Here is a 22,579-nt window from a genome sequence, read left to right on the forward strand (position 1 = left end):
CCAGTGCACCATGTCGTGCCAGGCTTTGCCTACTGGCCGCCCAGCGGCAAACTCTGGGGTTTTTTAAGATATGTTTGCTGCCTCGGGACACCCATGACTAAGGCCAGGTGCGTAGTAAATCTTGGGTGATTCCCAGTGACAGGATCATGAAAGTTTTAGGCATGCGTGGGGACTGAGACCTGGTGGTTTGTTGGGTTAGACAGATTCATCAGCCCAATTAGGAATACAGTGATGGGCTGTTAGCATAGAGCATCACTGACCGCCACACACCAGCCCACACCAATGCTATGGATGGGGGCCTCTTTGGCAGTAATGGGTACCATTACCAATTGTTTGGTGGAGTGGTGGAGTGGTCATATTTGGCAGGGTTAAGACTCTATCCAGCACGCAAGAGAACTTGGTCTGGGGGTAGACTCTAAGGGGTTGTGTGGGCCCAACCCTGTGGAAATACAAGTTCCCCTGGTTAGCTCGTAAGCTGGAGTTGCAATGGACTAAGCTAGATGTGACCATGGCATCTGCCATCACTCACGGGTAAAGGAACCAACAACAGTCAGGGCAGGTCAAGGCAGCAGCACCTGAATGTGCATCCTACAACAGGATGTGGGGTGGGCTGGGCTGCCACTGGAAGGGGGCAGAATGCGCAGGGCTGAACAAACCTTAACTCACAAGACAGAACAGAAATCAGGTTGGAGCACAGGTCATGCCAAGTAGGTCCTTGCATCTACTGATCTGCGTGAGACAGGGACACTAAGCCACAGCATCTAAGGGACCAGGACAAGTGAGGGGCTCTGCCAAGCTGAGTCAGAGCAACCACTGGCCTTCATGAGATCTAAGGCTGGGAACAGACCCGGCTGGGCAGCTAATGGGATACTCTAGCTGGGTTGTGTTTCCCACCAATGAGCGCATGGGCTGTAAATGGGGCTGTGTTCCAATCAGGGTACTAGTGTAATCCCACTTGGCACAAGTGTGGACTGGGACTGGAAGCACCAAGCCGGGCCAGACTCCAACACCATCTGGTGCTCTGCAGGACCAGGGGAAATGTATGACAGACTAGGCTAGGTCTCAGCCCTTACTGAGCCATGTGTGAGCTGTATGTGGGTATGGACGAGCCATGGCTGGGTTGAAACATCCAACAGTAAGAACCAGATGGGGTTGAAGAACAGTCAGGAAAAGCCACTGTTCCTGCTGGGACAGGAGGTGAACGGAACAGGGCTGGCTCATGGACCCACTGGTATGCGCGAAACCTGGCACTGGGAGAGTTTCTGATGGAGGAGCCTGGACAACTTCTCTGGCAGGACACAGTCCCTGCAGGTAAGCATTAGAAACACAATAGGAAACAGCCCAGAACAGGCTATGGAAATTATCCCACTGGCATACACATGGCATGGATTGGGGGCAGACCAGGCTGAACCTGTTTACATCACCTGCTGGTGAGTCCGAGCACCAGAACAGAGTGTGGGTCAAGCCAGGTATGGTTGCGGCACATACCAGTACACAATAAGGAATGCCAAGGTGAGAAGAGCTGTACCAGATGTGGTTGCAGTGCCCAAACAGCACATGTGATAATCAGGGAGAGGAGGCAAAGCTGACAGGGGAATGTGGGCTCCCCTGCTGGACAACTACTTCCATTGGAAAGCTTGAGTGGGGATGGGGGCAGATCAGAATAGGCAGGGCTATAACACCTGTGGGCCTCATGTGAGCTAGATCAGGGAAGGGCCACGGTGGGCTGACTGTTCCAACTGGTGCAAGCAAAAACTAGAGTGGGTGAGGGTTGGTTGGGCTTAGCCGCATCATGAGCTGGCAGAGGCTGGCACTGGGAGCTAATTCTGCCAAGTTAAATGCCAGAACTACCTGGTGAGTGCATAATCTGGGAGTGGGTGTGGCCTAGAAGGGAAATAGTGGGCACCTCCCTCCGTGTTACCACTCTCATTGGATAGCAAGAACACCGGGACAGGGGCAGGGGTGGCTAGACAGAAGGGCACCTGCCAGTAGGTGTGTGGGCTGGATAGTAGGTTGGTTGGGTTGAGCTGGGCTTCAATGCCCATCAATGACATGTGCCAGAGCTAAACAGGATGTGGGACAGACTTGACAAGCCTGCGGTACATACTGGCAAGCATGGGAACCAAGGTAGGGGGCAGAACTGGTGGGGGTTATGGGGAGTCCCCCCAACTAGGCTGCAGCTCCAACTGGTTTGTGTGAGGACCGAGTATGAAGTGGGCAGGATCGAGCTAGACTACAACAGCCACTGGTTCACGAGGAAGACAGGGCTGGAAACAGAACGGACCCAGCAATCCCAACGACCAGCATGTGCATAAGCTGATTAGTGTGATGGATGGTGTCAGACTCTGTACTAGCAAACTCGTGCAAGAATCAGGACCAGGATCATCTCAGACGACGAAGTTTCTTTGGAGATCCCTCCAACTGAACTGCTGATCTCAGAACCCCAACCATGAAGAGACTGTTAGCCAGTGGACTCTGAACAGGTTTCATTGCGATTGGAACTGAGAGATTGGCAGCAATGCAGAACTGATGAACAATCAAAACTGTATCAGCAGGACCCTCAGAGTGCGCCTCCCGTTGGGGATCTGGGATGGGTGGGAGGTTGGGTGGGGCTTTTCCCTTTGTTTTTTTCCCTCACCCCAGATACAGGGTAAAATGATATTGCTGTGGAAACAATGGTATTACCCACTTTCACCTTGTAGCCCTTGACACTTTGTTCCCTACTAAACTAAGATTATTAAAAAAAAAAAAAAGAAGAAAGAAAAATTACAAAGCAATAATGAAATAAACTGAACAAAACACATACAGGCATATAAAATGGAAAGACCTCTCATGTTCATGTGTTGGAAGAATTAATATTTATAAAATATCTGTATTATTAAAATATCAAAACATACATATTATTAAAATATTTGTAATACCCAAAGCAATTTGTAAGTGTAGCAACTCCTATAAAAATACCAATAGTATTTTTCCCATAAATAAAAAAAATTTTTCTAAATTTCACATGGAAGCACAAACACTATATAGCCAAAGCAATCTTGAGGAAAAGAACATACCTGGAGTCACCAAAACAACTGATTTCAAAACATACTACAGAGTTAATACGACTCAAACTGCATGGTTCTGGTATAAAAAGAGACACATACACAAATGCAAGAGAAGAGAGATTCCCAAAATGAATCCACATGTTTGCAGCCAATTAACTTTCCACAAAGACGTCAAAAACAATAGGGAAAGGACAGATTCTTCAGTAACTGATTCTCAAAAACCAGATGTTCATATGCAGGAGACTCTCTCGCACCTACCACACTGCACAAAAATCAACATAAATGGACCAAAGGCCTAAATATACAACGTGAGAATTGCTACCAAAAAATGTGGGAAATATTTTGTCATCAGTATAGGTTACAATTTCTTGGATAAGACTCTAAAAGCACAGGCTATCAAAGCAAAACTACGGCCCAACATTGTGGCCTAGTAGCTAAAGTCCTCGCCTTGAATGCGCCAGGATCCCAAAAGGGCCATGGTTCTAATCCTGGCAGCTCCACTTCCCATCCAGCTCTCTGCTTGTGGCCTGGGAAAGCAGCTGAGGATGTCCCAAAGCCTTGGGACCCTCTGTCTGCGTTGTACAGAGTTCCTGACTTCAGATCAGCACAGTACCAGCCATTGAGATCACTTGGGGAGTGAATCATCAGACGGAACATCTTCCTCTCTGTCTCTTCTCCTTTCTGTACATTTGCCTTTCCAATAAAAATAAAATCTTTAAAAAAAAGCAAAACTACACAAGTAGGATTGCATCAAACCAGGAAGCTTTTACACAGCCACAATTGACAGAATCTGAGAAATATTTACATTTTATCCATATGGCAAAAGATTTTTCCCAGAATATAAAATAAACTTCCCAAATTCAGATATAACCCCCAAACAATTCATTTAAAAATGGGCAAATAATTTCAAAATACTTTTTCTAAAGTAATAAAAAGGACAAAAAATGTTTAGTATCACTAGTCAGAGATGCAAATCAAAGCTACAATGAGATATAATTTCACTCCAGTTAGAGTGATTACCATCAAGTGAGCTGTCCCCGGGCCTGCCTGTGCTCCGGGGGCTGCTCCCTTTGGGGTGAGTACACCGAGGGGGGGGGAGTCTCCGTGACCAGGCAGGCCCGGGGCCCACCCGTCGCCCTCATTGAGTAGTGTATGGGATTGGGGAGGAGCGCAACCTTGTGGTTTAAACTTCCTGCAGCCTGCCAGTTGTGGGTGGGTCTCAGGACATGGTGTCTTCATGCTTGGATCCCTGGCTCCAGTCACCTCATGCATGTGGTGAGCTGTCCCCAGGTGCCACTGTGACATTTGGCGCCAGGCTCTGCCTGCTGGCCTCCCAGCTGGGAACTCTGGGGATTTGGCCCTTTGAATCACTGCTTAGGTAGCTCCAGGTTGAACCCACTGTGCTTCTGGGATGTGAATCAATCCTAAAGATTCTCAATGACAATAACTCTTCCTTTGAAGAACTTGTAATCACTGAACCATGCTGACCACCAAACACCAGTCCATGCAAAAGCTAAGGCTCAGGGCTTGTCCAGCAGCATCATATGCTATTACCTGACATGATGATGGATCAGTAGACGGGTCACATTAGGCAGGGCCATGACATTAACTAGCACTCGAGAACCATATCCAGGGGTAGATTCTGTGGGGGATATGTGGGGGATATGTGGGCCAAACCCTGTGGAAATTCTAGCCCCACTGGTTAGCTCAAGAGTTGGGGTGGTGATGGACTAAGCTAGGTGTGACCAAGGAGCCTGACATCAATCACAGGTAAAGGAACCCACAACAGACTGGACTGGTCAAGGCAGCAGCACCCGAATGTGCATCCTGAATAGGTTGTGGGGTAAGCCGGACTGCAACATTCACCAGCTCGTACAAGGCCATATTGGAGGCCAGACTTTGATGGGCAATGGCCTAAAACCCAGTGGCATGTATGACAACTGGGTCTGGGAGTGGGTCAAGTGGAAGAACTTGGAAACTCCCCTGGAGAGTCATAGCTCCCACTGGTGAACATGTGGTCCAGACCTGGGGGTCAGACAAGCTGGGCAAAGTAGCTCCAACAGCTGGCTAATGTGTGAATTGGTAATGGAACAGGGTGAACTGGGCAGGACTGAGCAAACCTTAGCCCACAAGCGAAACTAGAAACCAGGATGGAGTACAGGTCATGCCAAGCTAGGCTCTTGCAACTACTGGTCTACGTGAGCCACGGACGCTAAGCAACAGGGTCTAAGGCAGGGGTCGGGACAGGTGAGGTGCTGAGCCAAGCTGAGTCAGAGCAACCACTGGCATGCACATGATCTATGGCTGGGAACAGGACCGGTTGGGCAGCCAAGGGGACAACCTAGCTGGGTTGAGTTTCCCACCAAGGTGCATGGGCTGGAATGGGGACTGTGTTCTGGTCAGGAAACACTTGTAGTGTCCCTTGGCACAAGTGTGGACTGGGACTAGATGCACCAAGCCAGGCCCAGACTCCAACACCCATCTGGTGTCCTGGACGAACAGGGTAGATGTGGGATGGACTAAGCTAGGTCTCAACCCCTACTGAGCCATGTGTGAACCATATGTGGGTATGGATGAGCCATGGCTGGGCTGAAACATCCAACAGCAAGAACCAAATTGGGTTGAAGGCCAGTCAGGAAAAACCACTGTTCCTGCTAGAACAGGAGGCGAACTGAGTAGGGCTGGCTCATGGACCCCCTGGTATGTGCAAAATCTGGCATTGGGAGAGGTTCTGATGGAGGAGCCTGGGCAACTCCTCTGGCAGGACACAGACCCGGCAGGTAAGCGCAAGAAACATAATAGTAAACAGCTCAGAACAGGCCATGGAAAGTTTCCCACTGGCATACATTTGGCATGGGTCGGGGGCAGACCAGGCTGAATCAGGTCATGTCATCCACTGGCAAATCCAAGCACCAGAACAGAGTGTGGGTCAAGCCAGTTTGGGTCGCAACAAAAACCAGTGCACAATACGAAATGCCAAGTTGAAGTTTCCTGTACTGGATGTGATTGCAGCGCCCAACCAGCATGTGTGAGAACCAGGAAGGGAGGGGTCGGAGCCAATAGGGGGAACATGGAGGGGTGGTTCCCTTGCTGGACAGCTACTCCCACTGGAGAGCGTGGACTGGGATGGGGGCAGACCAGACTAGGCAGGGCTACAACACCTGTGCACTCATGTGGACTAGATCAGGGAAAAGCCAAGCTGGGCTGATTATTCCTACTGGTGCAAACAAAATTAGAGTGGGTGAGGGTTGTTTGGGCTTAGCCGCATCATGAGCTGGCAGAAACTGGCACTGGGGGCTAATTCTCTCAAGTTAAACTACAGAACCACCTGGCTGGAAAGTGCATAATCCGGGAGTGGGAGAGGCCTGGGAGGGAAATAGTGGGCTCCTCCCTCTTGGGTTACCACTACCACTGGAGGGCACAAAAACTAGGACAGGGGCTGGGGTGGCTAGACAGAGAGGCACGCAACAGCATCTGTGTGGGCTGGATAGTTGAGCTGGTTAGATGGAACTAAGCTTCAATACCCATTGACATGTACGAGCGCCAAATGGGATGTGGGACAGACTGGACTGGTCTGCTATACATACTGGCAAACCAGGGTAGGGGGTGGGCTTGGTGGGGGTTACTGTGGGTCACTCTGACTAGGCTGCAGCTCCCACTGGTCTATGCGAGGGTCAAGCTTGTGCTGGGCAGAACCAGGCTGGACTGCAACACCCATTGGTTATAGTGGAAGACAGCGCTGGAAACAGAACCAACCCAGCAATTGCAACCACCAGCTGATTGGGGCAATGGACTGTGCCGGGCCCTGTGCTTGCTGGTACATACAAGAATCTGGCCTGGGAACACTTCAAAGTTTCTTTGGGGATCTCCCCAATCGAACTGCCAGACTCAGAACCTTAACCATCAAAAGACAGAAGACAGAATAAGTCAATCAACCACCTCAGCTATATGTTGGCAGTGAAAAACTGGGCAAATGGAAACTCTAAGATGGACTATGTCAATCAGTGGATTCTTCAGCGACCTCATCGTGCTTTGAGTGGCGAGATTGGCAGCGAATCATAACTGTTGTACTATCAAAACCACTTGAGCAAGAATCTCAGAGCATGCCCCACATCTGGGACCTGGGGTGGGTGGGAAACTGGGTGGGGCTTCTCCTTCAATATCCCCCTTTACCTCAGATACCTGAAGGAAACAATATGGACATAATAGTCTTACCCACTTTCCTATAGCCCTTGAACCTTTTTACCCTAATTAACTATGTAAAGTTTGTCAAAAATAAAAAAATGAAAAAAAAAGAATGATTACCATCAAAAAGGAAAAAATGCTGATGGAAGAAAAGGAATCCCAACAAGCGATGGAGGCAATTAATGTTAGTACAGGCAGCATGCAAGTTCCTCAAAAGACTACAGCTAGATCGGCCACACAACTTGAAATTCCCACTTCCGGGAATATATGCAAAGAAAATGAGATCAGTATTATGAAAGATGTGTGTATTCCTCCTTTCATTGCAATGCTACTCAAAACAGCTAAGACAAGAAATCAACCTGTGAGCTCAGCAAAGGATAAATGAATAAACAAAATGTACTGTGTATATCCACCAGATTTTTACCCATTCATAAAAAATGAAATCCTGTCCCTTGCAACAAAATGGACGGAACCAAAGGTTCCATATATCAAATGAAATGTCACACACATATACTGCATATTGCCTCTCATATGAGGATGCTTAAAAGACTAACTCAGAATTGTGATTACAAGAGGCTGGGAAGGTGAGGAAGAGAGCAGAGAGCAGCTGGACAATAGACATCAGAGGACAGAGCACAGCAATTGATTCTAGGACGTCCCAGCACAGTGGGTGACTGTAGTTCACCATGATGTGTTGTGCACTGTAGAAAGAACTAGAGAAGATGGCAAACATGAAGGAAATGGAAATGTCAACTGCCAGAAATTTTCAGTTTACACTGTGTACATCTGTTGAAATACTGTACATAAAAATGTATAACTACTACAAGGTGATCAGAAATTGTAAAACAACGCAATTGAAACATTTTTTAAAATTACAAGGTTACAGTAACCAAAACCACGTGGAACTGGCATATAGACACATAGACCAATGAAAGACCAGTCAACAAATAAACTCGTGTGTGTGTGTGTGTGTGTGTGTGTGTGTTCCAACATGCCAAGATCTGTTAGAAGTCAGCTTTCTCAACAAGCAGGGTTAAGGAAATTGACTACTCATTTGCAAAAGAATGAAGACAGACTCTTGCCTTACCTCATCCACAAAAATTAACTTGAAAGACAATGGAGACCTAAACCCAAGATCAGAAGCTATGACATTTCTATTAGAGAAGAAGTTTCATGAAAATGGGATCTGGCAACGATCCTATAGTTCTAGCACAGCGAAGCAACACAGATAAACGAGCCTTCATCATGCCTAAGCACGTTCATTCAGAGGACAGCATCAGCAGAGTGACAAGGCAGCATATGGCCAACAAGGAGATACAATCCCACTCCAATTAGAATCTGGAACACCCGCTGACGACACCGACCAAGAGCAAAGATGCAGAGAAATGGGAAATCTCACCATTGGTACAAATGGAAGAATGGTATAGTCCCTTTGGAAGACAATCTAGAAAGTTCTTGCACAGAAAACCGTTGTCACAAAGTACACAGTTGCACCCTGTTGTATCTGCCAAAGGTGAAATGTTTCCACATAAAAAGCCATATTAAAAAGTTTATAGTTTTATTTGTAATTACCAAAATTCAGAAGTGATTAATTTGCCCTTTAGTGAGAATACAGAAAAGCAAAGAGTGTTCGATCCATACAATGGACTATTATTGAGCACTAAAAAGAAATGAACTGTTAAGCCACGGAAAGACAGAGGAATAAAACTGTTGCATCAACTAATCATATCTGTTCATTCACTAGAATTCAGAGGTAAGCACTAGAAGATTATAAAGTTGTTTCTTCAGAGGAACAAAGCTTGTTAAAAGCCTTCCAGCTGTACCTGAACACTTTATAAGATGCACTTGTTTTTTTTATTTATTTGAAAGGCAGCTACACACAAGAAGAGACAGGGATATCTTCTATTCATTGATTCACTCTCCAAATGGTCACAAAACCCAGGGTGGGCCAGGCCAAACCTAGGAGCCTGGAACTCCGCCTGGATACTTCATTTGGATGACAAGGCTCCGTGCCTGTGGAACTGTCTGCTGCTGCTTTTCCAGGTGCATTAGCATGGAGCTGGGTTGGAAGCAGAGTAGCAGGGACTGGGAACCGGAGCCTATATAGGATGCCAGTGCCAAAGGTGGGGGCTTACCCCACTGTATCACAGTGCCAGCCCCTGAACTAATGCTCAAAATTCCCATGTATATGCATTATTTTTACAAAAGATAACTAGCCTTTAAAAAGAAAAGAATATATTAGTGGAGATACAGAAAAACGAATGCTCATCTAATGCTGGTGCTAATGTAAGATGGCACACTTACTCTGGAAAACAGTTCAGTAAACACAGATTTAATCTACCTTGAGGTGGTACAGTGGATTAAGCTATCACTTATGATGCTGGCATCCACATAAAAGTGTCAAGTCCAGCCTTCTGCTAATATGCCGTGGAAGGCAGAAGACAGCCAATTATTTGGGCTCCTACTACCCATGGAAACACCAGGACAGAGTTCCTGGCTCTGGGTTCTGGGCCTGACCTAGCTGCTGTGGCCTTTGGAGAGCGAACTAGCGGATGGAAATATCAAGCTATCACTGCCAATTCCCCCGCCACTCTTCCAAATAAACACATAGATCTTTTAAAAAATAAACATACAGATTCAACATGTGAAACAGTGTTCCCATTCCTAGGTAGAGAGAAATGAAAATGTACATACATTCATAAGTGAGTGTTCATATCAGCACTGTTAATGAGGAAACAACCCAAGATATACACACACTGCCAGAGGGACAGTGCTTGGAATAATAGCTCCCCCCATCAGCAGTTCTTTCCATAGCTTTTATAGTCAACCACAGTCTGAAATTATTAAGTGAAAAACAATTTATAGGTTTAAAACTGTGTGCCCATACCATGCTGTCCCACCATGTCCTTTCCAGGATGAATGATCCCTGGCTCCAGCATATTCATGCAGCTTATAGAACTTGCCTGTTCCTCATTTTGTAGCCATTTCAATGACCAGATCAACTGTCACGATTCAACTCCTATTCACTTAACATGGGGGCCAAACTCTAAAAATTGTGAGGCTGAGGACATTGTTATAGTAAAATTGTTATAACTGTACTATAAGTTATTTTTAATCTTTTACTGGGTCTAACTAATAAATTTTACCACGGATATATGTACATAGGAAAAAAAAAAAACAGATACAAAGGGTTCAGTACTATCTGTGGTTTTGGGCATTCACCAGGAGTTCAGAACATAAAAGGGACTCTCATATATGTTTACAATGAAGCATTATTGAGTCATAGCAAGAAATGGAGGTGGACTTTTGGCCTGGCAGCTGAAATAGCTATGCTGCCTGTGGCCTGCACTGCCGTACTTCTGACTCCAGCTTTCTGCAGATGCAGTGAGGGGGCAGGTGAGATCTTAGGCACTTGTGTGTGCAACCTGGCTTGACTGGTCTGGAAGGTGGGCTTACCACCCTGATGCCCTAGGCACAAGTTGCATTTCTACCACTTGGGGGCTGAGGGACCCTGGCAAGTTACTCAGATCACTTTGGACCACAGTTTCCCCATGTGTCCCTTCCTCTAGAAGGTCGTGAAGTGCTTAGAGCAATACTAAGAGCTGACTGTCACCCGTGTCACTGCATCCATACACTGAAACTCTGTCTTCTAACTGTGCAGGGCCTGCCATTTCCTGACTGGGCTAACATGACTGCCTTTGGCCAGTTTGGCCTCTTGTCTACCATGATGTTAGTGAGGGCAAACAATCGATGCCACAACTTGCCACACATCTCCACTGATCCCTGCATGAGATCATTGCCCATACAGGTCTCAGTGGTCACTGGCACTGACTGCCAAAGCACTTGCACGGCTAGGGAGAATGAGGGCTCCCCTGGACGCAATGGCCCCACTTCCCTAAGAGGCTGTCCAACACAATGAGTGCACCAACACCTAGCACAGTGAGCTTCCGTGCCCCAACTTTTTGACTATTTGGGTAGAGAAATAGGTGAGAAAGGGCCACAGGGCCATCTTAAAGAGTGCTGCATTCTAACTGCAAGTTATTGCATTTGAAAGATGGCAAGGAACACATTCTTAATCCTCCTCCTTTTTCTGTAAAGCCACATCATTGGGACACCAACAAACAAACCAAGAAATAAACAGCCAGTTCTTTGAAAGTTGTGAACTGAATGCTAGAGTTTCACAGATGATGGTTAAGAGGTAGGCTGTTTCCCAGGGAGGGCTAGAGGGTTTTCTGTTACCTTGGTAACCGCTACCTTGGCCCCCTTGTTGATGAGCTGAACCACATTCTCTGCTTGGCCCTTGTACGCGGCTATGAGAAGGCGTTCTGACAGTGCAGCGACTGCATCCTGCTGGCTCATGAATTAGCAGCGGAAGAGGGTGTTCAGAAAGGCTGCAGACACTTTCCTCCAGCTCAACACGAAGCCACTGAGTTGGGCTTGCACCCACCGGTCAGGGTGTTCACAGTCATTGGAAGGTGCCTTTATTGCTATGCCATCTTTGGAACCTAGGAGTTGCAAAACAAAGCTATCAGTGCCATTTGAAATCCAAGGACAGGTATCCTCCTCCCTCCTTGACTTTAGCGCATCCTGCTGGCATACACTGCAGGGCTAGGACACTGGTGGGGAGAAATGAGCTGGGTGGGAAGCACTCTCCCCCCAGCAAAGCCTGGCATAGCACTGACCCCAGGAGGAAGGTCTTAGCTGCCTTGTCCCTCCCTCCTTCTCTCTACATCCCTGGCGCACATAGCAACAGCCCCACATTGTCTCCCAAACACAGCCTAAAGCACAGAACACTGTTTAAAGGATTGGGGTCTCCCAGTGGCCCTGGGTCACCCTTAGTCCAAACCATAGTTGCCAGTACTTATTTCCAAGGTGAAGGGTTCTCCAGGTAGGAGAACTGCTTATGTGGCTAATCCACTCCTAGGAAGGCAAGCAGGTGAGTGTTTGTTTGTATTTAAAAAGCACACATGTTAAACACACCAATGTGAATCAGTGGAGAGAAGCTGCTATGTTGAAGGACTCTCCTTCAGTCTAGAGCCTTCCACACGTAATTGTTGCGATCTGGAGGATGCAGACACTCTCAGCAGCAGCTTCCAGTCAAGCTCAGTGATGCTTCTAACCACTGAAGACTGAGCTGGTCATGATACGGCTGGGAAGGGCCTGGACTCCATCCCACTCAGTCCTCATCACAGTGGCATGCAGGCAGGGCATCTGGCTGGCCAAATGTGATTAGATGCTCATATACAGAACAGATATGAGAACACAGGCTTGAGATGTGGATTAAAAGTCATTTTTCAGGATGTGAAAGTGCTGGCCAAACATACATGTTGTAACTTCAGAAACAAAAGTCTCACTCACACCCTTAGCTTCTAAATGATCACATTTTCTCATTGTTCTCCATCTATTGTTCAAAACACAAGTAGACAATAGCAAAGAGACAGAGGCAAGGAACCTTGCAAACTCCCAATGAGCCTTGTGAGCAGGGACGGTGAAACAACAGATTTGGATGCATCAATGGGGAGGGAAAGCACTTTGGTGGTTACAGGCAAATGTCCCCAGCGTGGGCCAAAAATAATTTCTTGAATGAATAAACTGATGAAAGAACTAAGTTGAGAAACAAAACACTAGAAGACACAGAGCTAGAAATGCCTTTGGAAAGACTAGTTAGCCAGACTGTGACTCTATTTAGCTGTTTTGTTCTTATAAACGTGGGCTATATCACACCTGTCTTTACTCAGGCAATTAGGCGCATTCAACTCAATTATACTGCACTTCTGCTGTTTTCCCAAATCCTCAAGCCACTCCAGGCCCCAATGGTAGTGAAATGCTGAGCATTAACATTGACTTCCTAAGCGATCTCCTTCATTTACCCACTTGTCATCTTGGTACCCTTGGCCTACTCCATTCAATTCCAGAACTTTTCTTGCAATGGGCCATTCGAATGTCAAGTGCAAAGTGCAAGTTCACATAAATACTATTATCATGGCTCAGATTCTACTCATTTTAAACCACAGCAGCAGGGATCCGCTGCAGCCATCAGCTGAGGTCACGCGCTCCAGGCCAGCCTCCTCACAACACATGCCAGCATCCAAGCAGCCGATGGTAAGTGAATGGCCATGCCCATCCCACCCTCTGGTCCCAGGCAACAAATGCAGCCTCATTTACCAAGACTGAAACCCAAAGGACTGCATGCGACCGAGATACCTTTGTTGAGATGAATACCCTTGGCAAATGACCTTTGAAAGTCCATTCTATGCTCTTCTTTTTCTATTAACAGAAAAGCACTACAGTGGTGAAAATACGTTGGTCAAATAGAGATGTCATTGTGTGTGTTTGCTTCTCAGTTAGAGCTTCTTTAGAAAGCTCTGCCTCCTACCTCACCATCACCAATACACTGACAGAATATGCTCCAAGATTCTGGATATGTGCTCCCACCCTCCCTCCCCGCCTTGCTGGAGTGCCTGATACTGTCTGCAAGCTTAGGAACAGAATCCCACAGATCTTTAGTTTCTTGCCTGTTCCTAACACCATCCCTATGTGCTTGCATGTATCAGGCTTGTTTTCAAGTGAAGTCCAGGTATGACCTTATTTACTCGGACCTTCAGGCATTCACCTTCAGCTGCAGGAGAAGCGTTAGGGGTAGCTGAATTTTTCCTGCTTCCCTTCTGCACCCTCACTGAGGTGGCGAAGGAGGTATCTCTCCTGCCCTGATCACAGCCCTAATTCCCTATCTGTCACCTGTAAAAATTCCCATCTGTTCGGGGGAGCAGATGCTGTGCTGCTCAGCTGTCACCTGGGGACTGTCCAGTGTGGCCAGGTGGAGGTGGGTGAGGAATAGGAATGGATGGAGAACCCATCCCTGGTTAGGGCATGGAGAAAAGAGGGGACTGTAGGAGTCGTGACCAGTGTGCAGTCAGAGTTGAACTTCATTGCCAACCTGTTGGGTGTGCCAGCTGCAGCTGCCCCACAGCTCACTAATCCTGAGCCTCCTCTGGCCAAATCAGTTATCCTTCAAGGCACCTCCCATGGCTAGTTGTGAGGAATTACTCCTGCTCTGAGGTGATCAATGACATCCATCTTTGATACAATGCTCCCTTTTCACGGGATTCTAGAATAACAACCTCAAATGCAGACATGCTGCTCATTCTTTAATCAGAAAGCAAACAAAATCATGCGCACAAGTACACAATGAGCATCCTCAATCCAGACGGATTTGCTCCCTGAGAGATTTCTCCTTCGTCCTCCCAGCTCACCTCTCCATTTTCATTTTCTTTGCTCCCATTTGACCCATTCTTTTGTCTCTCATCACATGGGGGGGGGGGGCGGTCACACAGCTGCTTGGTCTGTGATGCAATCTGTTTTCTTTCATAGCAAAAGGTTTAAGGTTTGTTTATGCTGTTTTCTAGGGGCTTTGCAACAAAGTCTCCTCATGCCAATACCGGCAAAGACTATAATCGGTTTCCTAAGAGGTGAAATATTCTAGGAGAAATCAAAGTCCCAAGCCAGGCATTGCATACGACCCACTCCGAGATGGCCCCATGCACTCAGAAGCTGGTGGCTGGGGAGTGTCAGTTACAACAACTAGCTTTGTGCCCACTGCTCCACACCCTTCCTTGAAGGGGCCATACTCACATTCCGGTGCTCTCCTCCCTCTTCTGTTTCTGGGTAACTGAGATCAATCACCTGCTGGTGAGGTTGTCAGCTTCCCAGGGTGTCACTCCCAACGGGTCCGCAGTGATTCACAGAACAACGCTGAACAGCGCTCTCTGCCTCTTTCCCTTCAACGTCCCTCCTTCTGCTGAAGCCCCAGCCAAGCTGGCAGAACAGCACCTCTTAAATGCTTATTAAGCCATCCATTCAGCTGGCCCGTGCTGTGTAGCTGGTGAGCAGGCTCAGACGGTGCTTCTGATTCTATTGGCCTGCTCCCTCCCAGCAGCAGAAGACCTGTAACACTGCCCTGATAGAACAGCCACACACCCGCAGGACGGTTTCAGATGATGCTCGGATGACTGAGACACGAAGTTGGCAGGAATGCGAGAGGAGAGACTAGGCAGGCTGTCAGGGAGAGAAGCTGCGGGGAGTGTCCAGACCCAAACGGCCTGCCTTTCCGGTGGCAGTTAGGGCAGCGCTGGCTATGTCAGAGCTGCACAGCCAAACACTCCACCCTCCTCAGCAGAGCCCAGCACAGTGACTGTGACAGCATGGGAAGACTGGCCCCAGCTTTTGTAATGCACAGTTTGTCTCACAAACCCTCCTCTGAGCTGTCTCTGCAGGAGAGGGGGAAGGGAGAGAAACAGCCAGAGCCTCTCCAGAGGCTGCGACAGGTGTAGCTGAGGGCCTTGAACATTGCACGTGCATCTGGTAGCCCACTTGTTGAAGCAACACTAACCCAACTTCCCACACGAAGATATCAAGAAAGGGCAAGGCTTTCATTCTGCCTGGTGCCAACAGCCCTGATTTTCCTTTTGTTTCTAAAGAAAGAAATATCAGTCTCAGAGATGGGAAAATTTCTGATAATTCAAACCCTCTGTGCACCTTCCTGACTCCAAAGCCTTGTCTGCTTTGGGCAAGAGGCTGGGGTCTGCAGTGGCCATTTTTGGGTTTACATCAAGGGCAGGAGAGCATGCTGGAGCTCTAGCCAGTGCATGGCTGAGCAGGTGGATTTCATGGAAGAAACAAATTGCTAGCAAAATGAGAAACAAGCCATTAAAATACACAGTCACACTAGTGCATCTACAAGCTGACATCCTGGGACATTGACATTACCACTGGAGGAGCAAGCTTAAAGCAGAGATGGGGTGTGTGATCCCTACTTTGAGGGAATGTATCCCCTGGCCACTGTTCAGCCACAGCCAGAGTCCCAGAGACCATGCACCAGGATAGAGGTGGAAATCAAGGGCAAGGAGCAGTTCATTTTCTCCAGGCTTCCAGAACACTTCCTTCTGAGAATCTCTACTCCTCTTTACTTAGCATGTGAGGATGTCCAGCACTGACCACTTGAGGTACCTGCTGATCTCGAAGAGTGTTGGCCAAAGAACACTATGAGATATGGTTCCTCTATTGGCAAGCCCAGCTCAGTCAATTCAGCCCATCATGGCAAAGGAACAGGCAGAATGACGTTTCTGAACCTGTCACTGAATCATTAAAACAATCACCTTCACAGGAGGCACAGACTGTTGCAAAGGAAGCTGAGTGACCTCTGGAAGCTATTCCGGAAACCTGTGACACACCCTCCCATCAAGAAAAGCTGCTTGTGGAAATTAACGTTGTATGGGAGGAGGAAGGGCAAACCACTGACTAGAGATGTGCCTGGTAGGCATATGACGTGGAGCCCTCTCCTCTTCCTGGAGGACCATTACTTACAGACTGACTATGGCCTCTGTGCACAGGCTGGGCTCTCGCTCCATTTAGCAAAAGACCATATATGCACTCAAATCTGGACCTGGGATCATCTGCTCAGGACCTGCTGTCCCCACTGTTCCCCAGACAAGGCGATCATTGCCGTATCTGTGTAGTTGTGGTTCCACGAATGCCTTCCATGCACTGACTGCCACCCCTCACCCCATCCACGTTGAAACCCCAACTCCCAGGAAGATATGTGAAAACAGGAGATGATTAGCACAAAATGAGGTCACAAGGGCAAGTCTCTTATGTGGTAGGATTAGTGTTTTTAGTAAGGGACATCAATGTGCCAGTTCTCTCTCTCTCTCTACGTCATGCTCAAGATAAAGGCCAAGTGAGGACAAAATGATCCAGCCCAACAGGGAACCCTCATCCAAAACCGAGCCCTGCTGGACTTTGATCTGGGACTTCTAGCCTTTAGAACTTTAAGAAAACAGATGTCTGTTGTTTAAGCCACTCAGTTTGTGGCATTTTGTTATGGTACTGTGAACAAACTAGGACAACTCCCTCTTGATACAACTGCCATGGCTGGATCAAGGTTGACTTCCATAGGAGATGAGAACTCTAAGTCATTGTCTGGCATAGTACCTGAACCATAGTTGATCTAATGTCTACTAAATACATGACAGAAACATCAGTAGCTCATTGTTGTTCATAGTCAGTAGTCTTTATTTGCTGAGGATCTCAAAATAAAGAGGTGCTCACTTTGTCAGCTAATATTTTTTTCTTCCTTTCTAAATAGTTAAGGCAGAATACAGCTCCACAACCTCTGAGAGATTAAAGGTACATATGTGGTCATTCTCCTCTCCCCCTCCCTTTTCAAAGGATTACAAATTTTGGGACCAGATAGATGACTTACTGATGCCTAGGCTGCCCAACTCAGTGACACAGGTGGTCAGCACCAAAGCACTGGACAGCACCATTATCAGGCTGGAATTAATCCCTCTCAGCCCCTGTTGGGTAGAGCCACAGAAGCTAGAGACAGGCACAAATAAACCTTGATCCCCAATAATGAAACCAACTCTAGTAGAACAGTCTACCTTACATGGAGCTATAGCTAAACTCACACCCATTCCCCAGAACTGCTTTGACATGGCTGCTTTCTGCCCCTAATTTTCTCAAACCAGTTTTGGGTTATGTTGTAGTATCCTAAGCTCAGATTGAGGAGGACGACATTAGAAACATGGAGACTGGGAGAATCAAGATGGCAGAATAGGGTAAGGATGTTTAAATAGACGGAGAAACATTAACCAGTGTTAAGAAGACAGGGCACATTCCAGGAAGTAGAACAGCAGAGGGGCACCTGGAGACAGACACAAGAGAGCAGCGAACACAATGGTGTGGAGCTGCAGTGACCGAAACCCTAGCGGCATTCTGCGAGCAGCGATCTGAGTTGTACCCAGCAGCTGGAACTCCACTAACAACAAGGTGGGAAGGGACGGTCACTGGGAGTTCAGGAGGTGAACCGAGACAAACAACTACCCGTCCTGCTGGTCTGTTTGATTTGACCAGGAGCAGAGAGAGCAGCAGGTCCCAGATGGGCGGTGCAGGAACAAGTGGATTTCACAGCCCACTTCCCACCCATAGAGCTGAATGGGGTGCCATTTTGTTTAGGGAGGTAAAGGGTATGGATCAGGACTGTGCATGAACTGAGCTGGGAGTAAACTCATTTCTGGCACAGCAAATTGCAACAACATGGCATCCTACAGGTTCCACCTAAAATAGGTCCGGGTAGCCCTCAGACCCGAGGGCCAGAAGTTCAAGAACTCTAGTAGTGACATATCTAGTGCCATTTTGTAAGGTGTGGCAAAGGCTTTAAGAATGCAGGGACACATATACCTAACTAGGCAGGACACCAGGATTAGTTACTCCTCACTAAGGTATTGAAGATTTCTCTGCACACCACTCCTAAAACTGTTCTGCTCCTCAATTGTTAACATATGTCTTGTTTGAGGTATAAACTTGTTTAGACTATCCTAAATTTCACGTAGTTCAGTAGAAATCACACTTGAATACTTTAAGCTGCTAAATATATAAATGAAAATAGACACGAGACAGCTGAATAGCACCCTATAACTATTTAAAGGTGTATAGCAGCCAGTTGTGTATAAACTATAATTGAGATGTCAATGAAGTAGTTACAGGATGTGGTTAAGAACTTGCATTTTCTAACATACTGGTCATTCAATACCATGTCAATTAACTTCATGATGTTGTAAATTGTTGTTGAAATTGCATAGAGGCTTTTCATTGGAGGGGATGATATTCTGCCAGCCCTGCTTTCAGACCAGGGATGGCTTCCCAAAGAAACTGTTGAATTTATCTGGAAAATAAGATGCTGGACTCTCTGCATGGTCCATGCCCACAACGAAGGAATCATGACTGTTTATGATTTGTACTACTGTAAAAATGTGGAGAAATTCAATGTGGGGGAGAGTTTGGGGGAATTCCAGAGCCTATGAAACTGTCATAAAATGAATATATGAAATAAATGAAATAAACAGTTTTTTAAAAAAAGACTGCAGAGAACAGTGAACTGCACATGTGCTGAGCTGGGAGCGAACTCACTGAGCTCATTGCATTGCACTGGTCCCACGGGGAAAATAATGCTGACTTCCAAACCAAAGATGGACTCCCAATGAAACTGTTTACTATATCTTGACAATAGGATGCTGGACTCTCTCATTGTCCATGCCCATAATGATGGGCATGTGACTGTTTATGAAGAACTATACCATAGCAATAATACAAGGGAAGTCAGTGGGGGGCGGGGTCGGGGAGGAGATATGGAAAATCCCAGGGCTTATAGAACTTCATCATAAAATGCTAACAGTAATAATAGAAAGAAGTAAAATTTTAAAAGTAAACAACATGGAGACCTAGAGCTGGGGTCATTCTTGCTTGATATATTGGGGTATAAAGAAGTCAGCATTTCAAAGAGGATGGTGTTAGAGGACAGATAGGGTTTTGTTGGGGAGAGGACTGGGATAAGGTGTGGCCAGAGTAAACTGCAGGAGTGAAAGCACAGAAACCTGGAAGGTCTGTCATGAGCTGGAAAAGGGCACCAAGAACTCATTGCAGCTGAGGCTTGCCATACATGGGCAATGTCCAGAGATGCTGCTGGAAGATTCAGTGGCAGGCAGGCAGGCAAAAAGCATCCTCATCATGCTGAAGAAATAGGAGCATATTTTGCATTTGTGAGGAGGAGCTCAGAAGTTGAGGAGCAAAGAGTGATTCATCTTTTTGCTCTACTTGGGGATGGAATTATTTTAATTATGATTATGGGTTTATACCACAGTGTCAAGAGTATGTCCACAGCCTGCTCCTACCTTCCTCCATCTTTTAGTATTTCTTCACTCATTTTAATACTTGTTTAAAAGAAACCCTTAAGTTTCTAGAAAGAGTGAGCAAAAAGTACAGAGTTCTTGTGCAGCCCCTTGTCCTCCATCTCCAGCTGTGCCTTTTTTTTTTTTAAAGACTTATGTTATTTATTTGAAAGACAGTGACAGAGAGGGAGGGACAGAAGGACAAAGCAATTTTCCTCTTGCTGGTTCACTCCCTAAATGGTCTCAAGACCTGGGGCTGGGCATGGCTAAAGCCAAGTGTCCCTCTGGATCTCCCATTTGGGTAGTAGGACTCAAGTATTTGGCCATACTCTGTGGCTTCCCCAGGCCATCAGCAGGGAGCTGGATCAGAAGTAAAGCCTCAAACCTCTCCTCTGATAAGGAACATGGGTGATGCAGATGATGCCAACATAACCCTCTGACCACAATGCCAGCCCTGTTTTCTCAGTAACTTCTTCCATTAGTGTGGTACGTTTGTCACAGCTGATGAGTCAATATTGACACATTATTAACTAAAGTCTACTAGTCTTCTATGTTGTACAGCCCACAGGTTTTGACAAATGTATACTGCTTAGGGAGCTACCTTTAGTGCATCAGACAGAATCGTTTCAGGACCCTAAAATTCCACTGGGATCCACCTGTTCATTTCACCCCTCGCTCCCAAACCTTAAGAATCACTGATGTTGGGCTCAGCAGTGTGGCCTAGTGGTTAAGGTCCTCGCCTTGATCCCATATGTCCGCTGGTTCTAATCCCGGCAGCTCCACTTCCTCTCTATCTCTCCTCCTCTCAGTATATCTGACTTTGTAATAAAAATAAAATAAATCTTTAAAAAAAAAAAGAATCACTGATGTTCTAACAGTCTTGCAAGAACCCACAGAAATGATTTGGTCTTTTCCATAATGTCATATAGCTGGAATCACACAGCACGTAGCCTTTTCAGCTGGACTGCTTTCATTTATCAAAACACCTAAAGCTACCTCAATGTCTTCTGATGCTTTAATAGCTAATTTCTTTTTAGCACTCATAATGCAAGGTTACTTCAAAAATCCTGTAGGGAAATGAAGTTAGAAGTAAGTTTATTGGGGCTAGTATTGTGGCACAGAGTTGAACTGCTCCCCACAGTGCTGGCATCGCACACTAGCACCAGCCTGAGTCTTGGCTACTCCACTTCTGATGCAGCTCCCTGCTAATACACCTGGGAAAGCAGCAGAGAAGGGTCCATGTGGGAGACCAGGATGGAGTTCCAGGTTCCTAGTTTCTGTCTGGCCTATCTCTGGTCACTGAAGCTGTACGGGAAGTAAATTAACAGACAGAAGATCTCTGTCTCTTTGTCTCTCTCCTCCTCACAATCATCATGCTTTTCAAATAAATATTGGTATGGAAAAACTGAAATTCAGGTACAGCTCATTTTCCATGAACTTTGTGAAGACTAACTCCACTGAATGGATGAATCAGTCTGTGTTTATATTCATCTACTGAAGGACATTTCAGTTTTTCCAAGTTTTGACAGCCATGAACATATATATATATATATATATATATATATATATATATATATATGCATAATCATCAGGATGCCTGTGTTTGTGTGGACTTAAGCTTTCCTTTCATATGGGAAAATATCAAAGAGTACACTTGCTAAATCACATGACCTGGCAGTATTTATCTTTGTGAAGAACTGCAGTACTGCTTTTCAATGTGGCTGGCATTTCTGCATACCTACCAGCTGGTTTTACATGGGCGTGATGCAAGGTGACTCTCTGGCATTACTCTGCCTGGTCACTCAGTTGCATTAGACATTAGTACCATCTTTCTTCTCAGCAGCCTCTCTCCTCACTCTCCTTGCACAGCTCTTGTTTTTCTATGAAGGACTCCACTTTCACCAGTCTCTCCAATGTTGTACGTTTCAGGGATCCTTGGTTATTTTCTCTGCTCATTTCCAAGAACCTGGTCCTCCCCCTCCCTGTGACTACATCCTCTCTTGCTGCCTAGATACATATTTCAGCAAGTCTGCTTCTTTTGCCTCAGTCCCTTTTCTCAGCAGCTCTATATTTAAACGCCCAGCAGACATCTTCCTTGGATACCCCCTGCAACATGCTCACAGTCAAATCATCACCCTTCTTCCTAACACCGCTCCTTTCTCTGTGTCTCCACTTTGGGGAAGAGGCTCCAGCTTTCATCCCGCTACCTACTTTCATCATCTGGAATGTTCCTCTCCCTTCTTAGCCAACCCCATTCCCTACATTCAATAAATCACCAAGTCATCCTAATTTAAGTCAGGGGAGCTTAGGAGACTAACAAAATAGACTTTGAAGTCTGATTGGGCTCAAATTCCAGCTCTGTCATTTACTTTGGACCAATTTCTTGGTGACACTTAAAGTCTGTTTTCTCATTTGTAAAACAAAAAGTACAGTGGTTCCAATTTCATTCTGTTGTTGCCAAGACTGAACTTGGTAATGCACAGACTATGCACTGCTTGGCATGCAGCAAGCAAATTTGAGCATGGTCATCTGGTCGGCGCTCACATGTTCCTTGACTTGGTCTACCTTGTCTATTTGCCTTGATTCAGGCTGTGATATCATTTTTACTTCAACTCT

The 22,579-nt window shown here is 46.4% G+C and overlaps 1 protein-coding gene across 5 annotated transcripts in view; it reads right to left on the reverse strand.

The window, feature by feature from the left end:
* Positions 1-22,579, reverse strand: part of ANKRD6 (ankyrin repeat domain 6) — a 189,671-nt gene that overhangs the window by 60,751 nt on the left and 106,341 nt on the right. For 4 of the 5 annotated variants that reach the window (XM_058660841.1, XM_058660848.1, XM_058660846.1 and 1 more), the window contains exons 1-2: positions 14,868-14,978; positions 11,475-11,740 (exon numbers count right to left, since the gene is read on the reverse strand). In XM_058660841.1, coding sequence (XP_058516824.1) covers positions 11,475-11,594 — 120 coding nt within the window. In that variant the 5' untranslated portion in view covers positions 11,595-11,740; positions 14,868-14,978. Of the gene's footprint in view, positions 1-11,474; positions 11,741-14,867; positions 14,979-22,579 lie in introns of those variants that run through there. The other variant, XM_058660832.1, reaches the window with a different exon arrangement.

This window comes from Ochotona princeps, chromosome 1, assembly GCF_030435755.1.
Source record: "Ochotona princeps isolate mOchPri1 chromosome 1, mOchPri1.hap1, whole genome shotgun sequence".
In the NCBI taxonomy this organism is placed as follows: domain Eukaryota; kingdom Metazoa; phylum Chordata; class Mammalia; order Lagomorpha; family Ochotonidae; genus Ochotona; species Ochotona princeps.